This window comes from Dreissena polymorpha, chromosome 2, assembly GCF_020536995.1.
Source record: "Dreissena polymorpha isolate Duluth1 chromosome 2, UMN_Dpol_1.0, whole genome shotgun sequence".
Taxonomy (NCBI): domain Eukaryota; kingdom Metazoa; phylum Mollusca; class Bivalvia; order Myida; family Dreissenidae; genus Dreissena; species Dreissena polymorpha.
In genome coordinates this window covers 74,824,277-74,839,019 of record NC_068356.1, presented here as the reverse complement: position 1 = coordinate 74,839,019, position 14,743 = coordinate 74,824,277, and the positions used below count along the sequence as shown (strand labels likewise).

Below are 14,743 nucleotides of genomic sequence, written 5' to 3'. Positions count from 1 at the left end.
CTTTTCTGGAAACATTTATATAATAGCATCGTGATTAAATTTGCAAAGCAATAACAGGAAGTTATAATTCGATAACGGTAATACGTTTTTAATTACTCAATGGTTAAAAACATGGCAAAATAAATACATACGTAATATTACGCTAGTCAAATGTTCCAAGAGTTTGTATCACTCGAGTGGCTTGTGTGATGACGTTTCACACGAGAGGCGGAGCCTCGAGTGTGATGCAAATTAGCACAAGCCACAAGAGTGATACAAACTCTTGGAACAATTGACAAGCGTAATATTCTTTTCATTATATACAACAACTAACGAAAACAGTTCACAATTCTATTTTTTACTTTAACAAACTGACAAAACAATGACTTAAAGTTCGGTACGTCATAGTTTATTTAAGACGCGTATGAATACAGTTTATGTATGTTAACGTGTAAGCATTCGAACTGGGAAAACACAGGTTTCCGAAACGCTTACCTTGATGCCATCATTAATCCAATGTTTATGACAATTAAGTTGACAACTTTAAATTTTATTCCGATGTTTATAACACAAGCGTTGAAACGATATGCACTTCCTCTTCTATATTCCATGTCTTTATCGAAATTGAGTTTAAACCACACTATTTTATTGTATTCCTATCGAAATATACATTTATGCATTATAAACACACACTCCAAAATTCGTTCTATGTTTTACACAAATAGTTTCCTGTTAAAAACACCACAAGACTTTAGATAAAACTATTGTGTTTCGTCACAGAAATGACGTCACGCGATGTACTACGTAATATATTTCGTAATATAAAATATTTATATTTTCGGTGCGCGTAATGTGACGTCGTTATATGGGTTGAAGTAGTCCGGCTAGTATGGTAATACGGTATTGGAAACAGCGAGTAGCGTAATACGGGATTTTTTATTTCAACGATTGATACAACCTGTGTTTTGTAAAAAGAATTTAACAGGTATGTAATAAATCTTCTTATCGCACGGTGTAACAAAATCAGTCAACGTATACGCACAATCTTTTCTTGTTAGCAAGATTTCAGAAATCATCACCAAGAAGCACCTTTTTCAGACCATCGAAAGAAAGAAGAAATACTTTAGTATGTAAAAGCATGTAAATATTAAATAACTGTTTTGTGCGTTAAATATATTTGCTACTAAATAAAACAAGCAATACGTGTTCAGGATGTAAACAATCAGTGTTATATTATATTGATTTTTGTGAATTTGTGAAACGTATTTATTGTATTTAATACGTGTAGCAATATGTGTTTACTGAATCGCAATGTACTGCAAAACGGGTTCTGTCGTCTTGTTGCACTCAAAATCCCATTCATGTGAAATAATCGAGTTAACCAGATTTAATTGTATAAATGAAATATCCTATAGAAGTCATGGTAATGTATTCTTCTGTAAATGTATATGACACAAGCAGCTAATAGGATATGTCTACATAACGAATTTTAGAAGATTGTTTAAGTATATACAGTACATTAAAGTAATTTATTAATTTTCAGGCAAATTAAACAACATATTTAATTGATATTATCATACGATAAACGCAAGAATAAATGCACAACATCGTATAGCGTTTGCATCTTATATATATTATTTATAAATATTCCACAATATATTACACACAACATTCGTATTTAAACGTGTGAAATCATGCAAGGTGCATAAATAACATGAAGCATGTGAACAAATACATATGTAAACAAAAAACATCTGCTGCACCAGCTTTAGCATATGGTCCTTTATTTATAACATGAGCTTAGTTGCCGAACAGTGCGACACAGCAACAAATACACACAGAAACGCAACTAACACACAAACATAAATAAACGTCATGATCAACACATCTGTCACCACACACCGAAAGGTATCTTAGTAAATAAGTTAATAAAAGTGCAATTGTTTCACTCTCGCTTTTTACAAGAAATAAAGATTACACAGTGTATATACGGACATATTATAATTAAAATTTTCAGCTCCTGGCTTAAAGTATTATTTACATGAGGAGCATGCACCTTTTGTTGCCACGTCAAAGCCTAAAAATCAAATATTTTACATGTATTGTTAGTGAACCAACGCACCAACACTTGAAATTAGGCATACACATCACACAACTTTTGGTGTGCTTATTCTCTTTATTTTTCTTACATAACATTGCTTATTTGAAACCTGCAACCAGTTTTGTAAGCAAACGCCAACGATATATATATATATATATATATATATATATATATATATATATATATATATATATATATATATATATATATATATATATATATATATATATATATATATATATATATATATATATATATATATATATATATATATATAATATCAGTTTTTGAGTATCTCTGCCATGAGAGATGGGTTCGATCCCCACTGTGGGAGCGTTCTTAAGACCCTCCATAGTCTAGTGTACCATATATATATATATACATACACCTTATTTATTTATTTTCAATTTTATCGATTACTTCTAAGAAGAAGTATTGACCAAAATAGGTTAATATTACTATTTTCATAAACTTACAATATTTAGCCATATGATATAAAATAGCACTCAATGCAGATGTAAGAAACACTGTTAATTGCTTGGTGGTTCAAGACACTGAATTAGCGATAAAACGACTTTTATATGGCATTTTATGTAATTTAGGTATCAAGTAAAGTGATGGCAATTTCTTGTCAGTAATATAAACTATTACATTTAATTTTTTGCATTCGGCTATATGGTCGGACTTAAACTTTATTTTAACATCCTGATTTATTGCTACCTTGTAATATGCAACAGTAACGGTTCTAAGTTTAACCGTTATTGTAAGGTTGCATTTATTGAAACCTGAGAATTTGGGTAATTTTATTGACAGTCAATGTTCCCGAAGCATTACATTATCGCCTAAACAAATTTCACTTGAACATCCTATAAGTATGATATTGAGCTTACTCGTTTATTGATATCTTAGCACCATGTTTGGAAGAAATATTATTGCTAATATCCAATATCCGTTAACTTACTATCTCAAATTCGACCTTGTTAATTCACTGATAACAAGACTGTGATACTTTTAAAAACAAAATTCTACATTTAACTTTAAATTTATGTCGCGGAAGATTAATTAAATTTCTGTTTGTAAACGTATCTGATCGTCAAAATATAATATATTTTTGTACTAAGTTTAAGCGAAATAATGGGGAAAAAACAGGTTTATTACAAATTAGAAAAATATATTTATAATGACTTAGATAAATATCGGCTCTTAATTTTCTTTTATACTTAAAAAAAATTATAAATTAAAAAAATCCTATAAAAAGTAAGTGTTCAACACTTTTAGCTTTTAAACGTATTCAAAATGCAGTATATATATATATATATATATATATATATATATATATATATATATATATATATATATATATATATATATATATATATATATATATTGACGATATAAATTTAAAAAAAATATTTGAACATCGGAAAAACGGTATTAACCATTTACAACTGGTACACAAAATATAGTTTAAGTGCATCAGCACAATACGAATACAATAGTATTAAAAGACATATTAAACTAGAAAATACACAGCCAATATATGGACCTTTATATTTACAGGCATTATGTAAAAGAACTTACTATAACTTTTTCTCTATCGTCTGGTACTGAAGTTGTATTTCTTGACTGTAACACCTATTTCCTTTTAAGTGATGATTTTGATATTATTATTTTTCGTTTTTTGGATGGTAATTTCAAAGAGACTTTTCTAGAGCCTATATATTCTCCGTGTGTACTCTATTCAATGGTGTGTTGAAAAGTTAATGTTTTCAACAAACGTTACTTATCTTTAAGTCATAACTTATTTTAAAAAAAGAAAAGTTGTTTTAGAAACACGCAAAAATTATGCAAACAGTTGGTTACTTAAACGAACAAAGAAAACACCGCACATATTAGTCTGGTTATATATCGGGGGCTGTTAAGAAATAAGTGTTGGGATGAGGAATTGTATAATTATACAAATTCGTGGTAAAACAAATATGGACGTTACTAGTGTTATTTGTTGTTTATTGATTTTTTCTCGCCTACAGATTTTTGTCTTGATTTCTCACGTTCGGCAAAATAAAACATGCTAATGGATGTTTACGCATAGATACCGTTAATAATCCTCATACGCCCAGGGTACCACTGACCGCTCGACGCTTTCACTAAATACATTTTACATTGGCCATTATTTTAATTAAATTGGCCATTATGCGCACATTGGCCATTATGCGTACAGATCAGTATAGCGAATGAAGTTAGGGCATTTACATATGCCTAATGTACCATAGGATCTAAAGTAACGAATCCTGCCGTACCACGATATTTTCGTTGCGTATGAAAATTTATTTATTCCCAAGGAGATGTGGGTTTTTTTCTTAGGAAGATATTTATTATTAAGGAAGATTATTTTTACCATAGAAAGAACTTACATGTGATACTATTAAAACTTAATTGAATGAGAACTTTGATTTTCTGAAAAACATTTTAAATATGTTTAATATTAATATAATAAGCTTATAATATATAAACGAATATAAATACAAATTTATATATTGATAAATATGAGGTAGAATATTTGAATACGATTGTTAAAAGAAACATCAGATACACAATTATAATCTTAAAAAATGGTTATACTTATATAGGGATGGGTTTGTGTCGCTTTTAATCAAACCGCTTTTTTTCACAAAAGCGCTAACAGAACCACACCGTGCTCGGAAATGATGTTTTAACATGCCGCAAACATGTTTGCCCCTGCGATAGACTGTATTATTATCCTCGCCAATAGGTGTGCGAGGGTCGGGGGCATACCACTACACACTTAAGATCTTTAAAAGCAATATAAGCATATTCCAAAACAAGTCTTATATTTTACAATCTAAATCATTTGTATTACAATATTTTTCAAAGAAATAATTCACAAGGCAAGAGTTTTACAGGCCTATATCACAACTGCGGGAAAAGATGTTAAAATAGTTCCAATTTTATGATTTTATGAAAAACATAAAAATAGTAATTTTCGTTTAGTACATGCCCGTACAAGTACATGTACGATTTTGCAACTTTAAGGGTTGGTTAGTTTTGTTGTTTTTTAATACAACTAGAAATAAACATTTTGATCAAACTTTAAAGGAACGTGTGTATGTGCATGTCCGAGAAAATTCAAATAAAGATTACATCCATAAAAAACTATAATTATTCAAATTAAAATGATTGAAAATTCCCAAAATATATGTTGCGTACTTTAGCGTTCAGTGTCACTACAGGTAAAATTGACTTAAGTGGAATATCAAATTTCAAGTTAAAAGGAGTTTGTTCATATGATGCTGCGTACAATTCAATATAAAACGATATCACAATTGTTAAACATCCGATCAATTAACCAGACTAAAACAAATGTTTTGCATTAAAGTATGTTTCAACAGTAACCTACCATGAATCAAAAACATTAACATCCTTTCCACAATTTCGACAATTCATCATATTGTTTCCCTTTTGCTCGTCTATTTATCACATATCACGCGAATGCCCCTAATTCGCGACAGTAACGACCCAAATATCATAAATCATGCTACGCTTTTTAGCTGTACAAGTTAAATTTACACATGTTAACATTTGTTGGACAACAAAGAGTAACCAATTAATTCAAGAACATGGCGGTTTGCTTATTGATATAATTTGATAGCGAAAATGAGAGCTGCACGATGTATGTAACACAATGTTGTCATCCGCCAATTGCAAATTACCCGTGTTGTTTCAAATAATAATAAAAAGTTTTATAAATGCATATTTGCAGTTTAACGTAAATACACGTTTTATTTCAAAGTACTAATCTATGAATACTTAGTTTGTTTTTATCAAAAATGTATTCTTAGATTCATGTTAATATATTACATTATAAAACAGTGATACTCATCTTCTATATCATATGTATAACATATAGAACATTTTCATGCATACTTTGGGAGCAAACAAATATGTTTACCAGACTATTGTTTTTAACATAGGCATCATAGTCTTGCGTGTGATAAATTTGTGACTAAAAAATAATATTTGCAAAGTATCACATATTTAAAAATCATTTCCAATATTAATGAGCTGTATTTCTCCTAAAACCTGTTGATAATTACAGTTTTGATAATGGGGGGAAATATGTTTCGGACATATTTACACATTATAATTCTAAAGCAATATTACATTATAATACTTTAACTTTAATAATATTTTATTGCATTTTCTTACGTACATGCATTCATACAAATAAACACATGATGCATTGTGCATGGAGTAGATATGATACAAATTGATGTTGTCGAATGTATAGAAAAAAGCAAAAAGGTTGGGCCACAAGTTTTAACAACATTAGATGACGACCCTTTCCAGTATTTCAGATTCGGTAAATAGGGACATTCAATGTGCATAGAGTGAGTGTAATATTAACAATTCAGTAAGTAAATAAATAAACTTATGCTGACGACATAAACATTTGGGAAAATGTATTAACAAAGAGTAAGTGTCATTCACTGTTTTACACTCAAAATTGTTTAGAGAAAAAATGTAGACTTAGTTTAAAGAGAATGTTATAATATAACAATGTACTGAACTATATATATATATATATATATATATATATATATATATATATATATATATATATATATATATATATATATATATCCACACAAAATAAGTGAAAAAAACAAATTTCAAACTAATTAATTAATTAATTTATGCTCCACAACAAAGAATACAAAATAACAATAAATTGATCCACACAACCCGACTCTACGATCTACAATATAGCACATAAAACTGCAGCGAAAATTCTTGAACTCTGTTGAATAAGATGAACAAGCGGACAACATTGAAAATGTGTTTACAGTCAAATATTTAAATGAACCTGTTTGAAGTCTTAATATATCGTTGAACTTCCAAAAATAACACATTGTTTTGTTAATCAGTTAGTTCTGGGATACCGTATAATAGTATGTTTGCGTTAAGAGTGTGGTATTGACGAGTGTTGGTAAAAAGCACGATACGTTGCTCGGAGAAAAGAGTACATTTGAAGAAGAAAAGATCCACGTCTTCGACATGACTATTACAAGCGCATTTTGGATGGCCACGTAGGTGTTTTAAGTATAAATCGGAATTTAAGTCGCTACAGTGGTTTCTTAGCCGAGCATGTAGAATTTGTTGCTTACGTTCGCCAACAAGAAAATACGAAGGAACTATAGGAGGATTGTACTTCCGCTTTACTGCACTTTTAAAACTAGAACGCGTTGGTAAAGACCTTGTATCTAAGTCAACTTCGTTCCATAACTTAAGAGACGAAGGAATAGTTGAATTTGAGTAAATCGCAAGTCTACGAGCGATTGTTGCATAGTCGCCACGATTACGTAACATGTAAGGAATGTTATCTGTTGTGGCTGGGAAAATATCGTTTAAATATTGTGGTAAGGCACCTTTATTGTGTTTATAAACGAAAACAAGTTTTTGAATTTTCCGTCTGTCATCGAGAGAAACCCACCCAATTTCTTTTAAAAGTAGAGTAATTTTAGTTGATCTTGTTAGTCCTGTTACAATACGAGCTGCATCCAATTGAATTTTGTCTAACAGTTCTTTTTCGTATTTTGCGCAGTTGACCAAGACAATGGACGCATACTCTAACAAAGGTTTTAGATATGAGACGTATATTTGATTGAGTGTTTCACGTTTAAGTTTGTATTTTAGCATTCTCATGGATCCAAGTATTCGGGAAGCTGATTTTGTAATATTGTCAATATGTTTGTGCCACGAACCGTCTTCACTTTGCGTAATACCGAGATGTTTATGGTCTTTTACAAAGGTTAAATGGGTTTGGTCGAAAGTTAAATTTGGACGGTTTTGACTTTTCAAGAGACTGAAAAACATAACTTCCGTTTTCAAGGGATTAAACTCGACGAGCCATTTCATTTGAAGAAACAGACAGTGAAGAGCCGTCAGCAAAAAGGCGACTTATGCTAACAAGTGATTCAGAGATATCAGTAACATAAATTTAAAAAAAAAGAAGAGGCCCTAATACAGCGCCTCGTGGAACGCCTGCATTGATATTTAAATATCGGGAAAACGACGAGCCGATAAAAACTTTCTGAGATCTATTGGACAAGTAGCTGGATATCCACGCAATTATATTTCCTAAAAACCCAAGTTCTTTCAGTTTATGTACATGTATAAGACCTTTGTGCCAAATCCTGTCGAAGGCTTTACTTATATCGCAATAAACGATACAGGTTGTTTGTTTTTCATCAAACGATTTACAAAATTGGTTATGCATGTCAATTAGTTATTAAACAGTAGAATGACCTGGTAAAAAAACCTGACTGATTCTTGTATATAAGTTGATTTGTGTGCAGGTAGTTGAAGAGGTATTTGGAAACAACCCTTTCGAATACTTTTCCAACACAGCTTATAAGGGAAATAGGTCGATAATTCGAAGGAATGAACTTTTCAACTTTTTTAAATAGAGGCATAACGTTTGCTTCTTTCCAATAGGATGGAAATAAGTTTTCATGTATCGATCTGTTAAAAACTATTGATTGTGGCTTTCTAATTGATTTAGATGTTTCTTTTAATAGTTTATGACTAATACCATCAGGGCCATTAGCTTTTTTAATGTCTAAGTTGCATAGAACATCGATTAGGCCACAACAAATTGATTAGGTGTTCGATGGATTTCCCGCACCTAAAAATCTTAAAACGAAATAAACATATTTTTATTTTTATTTTGTGCCCGCAGCAACAATTTGTGCTCCTTACATATTCGTTCAATGATTTAGTTTAATTTAGCCTACGTATTTTACGATATAGACTGTTCTAACGCTTTCCGATATTGATTTGTTTTATGTTAAAAGAATGGCGGCGTCCGTCTGCTTCGTTGTGTCAGCGAAAGATGTTAATGGAAAAGTTATTTTTCCGCCAGATGCAATCAATCATCGCATTACTGATGATTTCCGTGCTTTGTTCCTCGCAGCAGCATCTGCACCGGGATGCGAAAATACCAGAATGCGTCAATGATGTAAAAATTTGTCGTAAACTTAGTGATAGTGGTCAAATAAAAATGTCGAACATCAACATGCAACTTAGTGTCGCTGTGGAATTGGACAAAAAAGTTGTCGAGTTTACTATAAACTCTGAGCGCCTTCCTAATCCTAGTATTAACAGAGCCAGATGCTTTCAAATATATGGTATATTGTATTTTGCTTGTCTGTCTGTCGTTGTATGTGTGTGTCTGTCCCAAAACTTTAACCTTGGTCATAACTTTTGCAATATTGAAGAGAGCAACTTGATATTTGGCATGCATGTGTATCTCATGGAGCTGCACATTTGAGTGGTAAAAGGTCAATGTCAAAGTCATCATTCAAGGTCAGAAGTCAAATATATGGCTTCAAAGCGGCAGAGTAGGGGGCATTGTGTTTCACAAACACAGCTCTTGTTCATCCTTGAAATACATGGCATGGCATTTCTCTCAGTACTGTCATCTTCCTGTAAGTAAGTTTCTAATAGCACTTGATTAAAGCTTCTCAAAGTTATGTGTGGAAAAAAATAGTGGAAATTAAAGTAGAGCATGTTTTCTGTTTAATGAATTTGACAAGCACATCAGGTCGTTAAAAATGGGAATTTTTGTAAGCTTTATAAAAGACACTCGATTTTTGCTGTTGAAATAGTGAGAATTATGATGACTGTCAATTTTGTGAAAAAGGTCCATAACATTTCTCATTCTTGCAGGAGGAATTATTGCAGAACATCAAGACATGCCAGTCGTATAACTGTGGAGATCAGTTAGTAGATGCACCCGGCCTGTATGTTCGGAGATGCATGACCTGCAACTCTGGGGTGGAAACAGCTTATTACTCAGCCAAGTGTCGGCATTACCTACCGCCAGTGTGCATACACTGTGGAACTCCTGACAGTTTGTTAGATGATAATGATGCATATGTTGCAAATTTGTATTCAAAATACTCCATAGTCAGACCAATGTGTGTGTCTTTTCGACATTCTAGAAAAGAGGCAAAAACTTGGGGCGCCAAGAACTTTGTTAAAAAGCAAAAAGTCAAGTGAACTCATTCAGATCTTCAACCATTCCTACTTTGTTTTGGTTCGAAAATGACACCAAAGCAAACTGATGTTCATATGATGTATTAGTGTTTACATGTTGTGATTGAACATGAAAAATCATGGATTGGATTAAACAGCAAATGCTTTAACTTTAAACATATAAGTGTTTAGTCTTTATCAGTTTACTTCTTTTTCTACAGATTTTATTAGTTTTGCCTTAAGATTTAAGCTGATTCTAGTCATTTGTGATTGCATGTTTCTAGGAAAAGTATGTTGTTTTTTATCCCCTACCATAGGCGGAGGGATATTGTTTTGGCGTTGTCCGTCCTTCCGTCCCGCACTTTTGTGTCCGGAGCCATATCTTGGAAGTGCTTTGACGGATTTCATTGAAACTTGATATGAGTATATATATGGATAAGAGGATGATGTACGTTGGCGTTGTCCATCCGTCCAGAAAACTTTTGTGTCCTGATGTATATTGGCGAGGGATATCAATTAAACAAATTTGCTTGTTTAAATTGATTTGATTAAAAAATTGTTCCCTCTTATTGTTGTACTACTATTGTATGTACTTGTCATTATACTATAATGTATACAAGTCTTTTTTGCACTCAAATTATACCAATATATGTGCTTTGTTAAAATATAGTATCAATTTATATAAACAACATTTTTTTTTTCGCTTTTCGCTCGCCTGCGATTTAAAAAAAAATGGAATAAAAATAAATTTATTTTTATTTCGCTCGCTCGCTCAATTTTTGTTTTGCTAAAATCCGTAGAACACATCATCAATTTGTTGTGGCCTACGTCTTGTTCAGAAATAAAAATGTCGTCAAACGTGTTATGTGTTTTTTGGTGTAATTGTGATACGTCATGATCACGTTCATCAATTGTAGATATGGATACAAAATAATTGTTTAATGTATTGGCTTTTTCAGTACATCATAATACCTACATCCTGTCGCAACAATAGTAGTGTACTACATAATATGCAATTTTAGAGTAATGTTTACCTGTATAAATATTTGTTAAACTTTTGTATAACGAGTTATAATATGTAACACGTACGCTATTGAACTCGAAGTAATCATTTTCACGCAGAATATTATTTTTTATTGTTTTACTTACTTCGTCAGTATACGTCAAAGCCCCAAGCGTCGTTTTCTTGACCAAGCCATTGATTCAGAATAATAGTAATGGTAACATGCATATGTTTTATTGCTTTATATCATTATTGATTTTCATGTATATTGTCGTATACAGAATTTTAATTTGCATACAAAAGGTCGGTCCCCCACGTGCGCATAAAAACCGGTGATAATTGAATGTATTGGCGATGTCTAGTGACTAATATTAATCATAGTTTTATATCTCATTGCATTTGTTACTCCCCATCGCAATTTTAGTATATACCCTTATGTGTTTCATTACTATTGTCTATAAGCTTCCTGTACATAATGCAGGTTCGTTCTTTCTGACAAAATTCGTACGAACAATTGATTGAACTTTAAAAATCTCTCGCTTATTCTGCTAACAAAAACAAAAAGTGCTCACATCATCATTGGCTTAAAAAATACAATAAATTAACACAATATGTAAGGTTACAAAAAGGTCTAATTATTACTAAAAATATGTTCAACATCCTTATTAAGCAATGATAATTATAGTGATATTATCTCAAGCACAATATTTAACATCCACATCTAAACCGCTTGAATTTACTTCTTATGTGGTTGCTTTCTGCTATTTCGTTCTGTCTAGTTTTCCTGTTAGCTGAAAAGCGCTATAATGCCAGCATGAACATAACGAGTATTATACCCGCCCGAACGACAAATATGGGCAGCACAACGATAATTTTAAAAGTCCGATACTTGTAATTACATGTTTGTAATAACGGGGGACTTCTGTCTGACTTAAGTGTGATACACTTGCGACTAAACTAGTGGGGATTAAAATAGTTGCTCGGCAAGCCCGTCGTTCTTTTATTAAAATGCTATTCTGATATACTACACAACACTAGGGGTGTAACTTGTTATTCTATGTATATCACGTAAGTAGAAAATTGATATATCAATCACGATTTGCAGGTAGGTTATGTTTTTTGGATTAATCTATAAAGTCATATTTTTTTCAAAAATAGAAAGCAGCGTCGTAGCGATTACAAAGTTGAAAAAAGTTGTTTCAGATTCGCAAATTTTCGGTTTAAATATTATATTTGTGAGGAAACAGTATTTCTAAACATTTGCCATGGTCTAATATAGCCATTATATGCATCTTTTGACGATTTAAAAACCTAAAAATTATAAAGCGTTGCAACGCGAAACGATTAAATAATTTGGAGAGTTCTGTTGTTGTCGTTTAATTTTGTGAAACTACGAAGATTGCTTATATAACCTATAAAATACGCGTCTTATATATGCTTGGCAGGATAGCTCAGTTGGCTAATGCCTTTTTGACTTCAGGTTTCCGGGGGTCATTGGTTCGAGCCCTGCTGCGGGCTACTTTTTTTTCCTTTTTTAAATTTTATATTTGATTTTTTACTTGAGCTTTTAAAATTTAATGTTTACATTTATCAATATAAAGCATCTAATGACAAACTTCAAAACATGCCAAAATCTGTGCCCCTTTAAAAGTAATAAGATATTATACAGCCGTTTTAATATAGGAATTTTAATAACACGACTTGGCTGCGAATGTCAAGTAGAATGACTGTGGCAGCATTGAAAATGGGATGTATTAGATTTGAACACATGATAGCAAAGGAACAATGCTCACAAACGTAATTGACAATACTGGTTTCCATCTATAGCAAACGAATAGTTCATCATAGTTTCACTTTCTTATCGAAATTATTATTGCAAGATTGTTAAACACTATTTCCCAGCATCCGCATATAGTACCCCCATTGGTTGCCAAGTGACTACTGGATCAACTAAGAACGAGAGGAATTGTTAATGCACTGTCTTCTGTTCAATACATAGGCTCACCTATAATCTCTCCGACCTGTCACCGCATTTCATTGTTAGCAAAATTTAGAATGGACTCGGTGGTATATAAGGCTTTGTTTTTTAAAATCATGAATGCGAATGTGCATGTATTCCTGTTTTTTAAGCATAACTAAAAACACAAGATTATTCAAATGACGTATTGTCAACAACTCTTTTTATCGCAATCTTCTTGCGATGACCGTAAGGTGTCTGTTTCACTCTTGCGACAAACGCAATTGATTCGCAAGGTGCCCGCAAAGGGGCCGCAATATTTGTTAATGCCATTTTTAGCTTGTTTTTCAAATGTCTGTGCGCAAAAGCTAAATTTACCTATTTAGAGTAATGGTTGAAACAGTGAAAACTGACAAGAATATTCAATAAGATCGTCATCCTAATCATCTTCCTCATCTCCATCCCTATTCTAATCTTCATTATCATTCTCATCTTCATCCTCACCCTCTTCGTCTCCTCCTCCTCTTCATCATCATCACCATCATCATCATCTTCTTCTTCTTCGTTTTCTACCTCATCATCATCATCGTCGTCGTCATCATTTTATCGTATGTCATCATCATCATCATCATCACCACTACCACCACGATCATTATCATAATCATAATCATTATTGAAACAACCTTTTTCTAACTGTGTGTGCGAGTATCATCATTTGACACGTATTGGTCTAAAATTTTCGTAATGATGTAGTTTTTTAGACGTTTTTAAAGATACTTGTTTGTATCTTAATCGTTTTATATTTAAAAAAAACTTAAACTAAAATCAGTTAAATGTATACCACAATTCAAATTGCATAATCATCATTTGCACGCACGGTCACAAATTACGATTTATTATAACAACACAATAACAATAAATATTAATTGATACACATGTACTTTGCAATCATCTCTCCTTTTTTTAATTCTACACAAATTGTATATGGTGTACTTTCCTTTAAAAAAAAGTTCAAATACTTATTGAATATTACACACGATTAAATAACGGAAGTTCAATTATGTTAAGTTTTCAAACAATTATATATTTTTATTTTCCAAATTATATTAAAATAAAACTTCACATTCTGAAAGCTGTCTGCGTTTTGACTGGGTTGTTTTACGGATATAAAATCTCATTGAAAATTAAGAATGTCTTATTTGCTTAGGAATGTCGAATTGAAAGGCTGGAATGATTTTAAGAACAACGCGAATATCACAGGAAGATTTCTAATATGGTCTGCATAATTCACTGTACGCGGCCAAAGGGTCATCAGTAATGAGTTATATATGGGAATGACATCGGTCTTCCTTATAAAGCCTTAATAGTTCCAAAGAAATAAATGCATCTTCATCATAAATAGATAGATAATCAATATTATTAATAGACCATTCTTTCATACATAAATCCTCGCGTGTTTACAGCTTTATAGTACACCATACATAAGATATGATTGGCATATACATTAAAAGGAGCGAGAGAAGTTAATGCATTGGCATTTGTCCATCGATCTCTGCAAATGAGCATCGTTGGAATTTAGCAAATATTACGATTCTCGTTGAGCTGCCGAGTATCATACAAATGCATTTAAGTATAGCAAGACATA

At 31.8% G+C, this 14,743-nt stretch overlaps 1 protein-coding gene across 1 annotated transcript in view; it reads left to right on the top strand.

Moving 5' to 3' along the window:
* Window positions 1–14,743, top strand: part of LOC127869827 (rhodopsin, GQ-coupled-like) — a 49,338-nt gene that overhangs the window by 25,143 nt on the left and 9,452 nt on the right. The window contains exon 3 of the mRNA XM_052412486.1: window positions 9,830–10,017. Within this exon, the coding sequence (XP_052268446.1) occupies window positions 9,830–10,017 (188 nt within the window). The remainder of the gene's footprint in view (window positions 1–9,829; window positions 10,018–14,743) is intronic.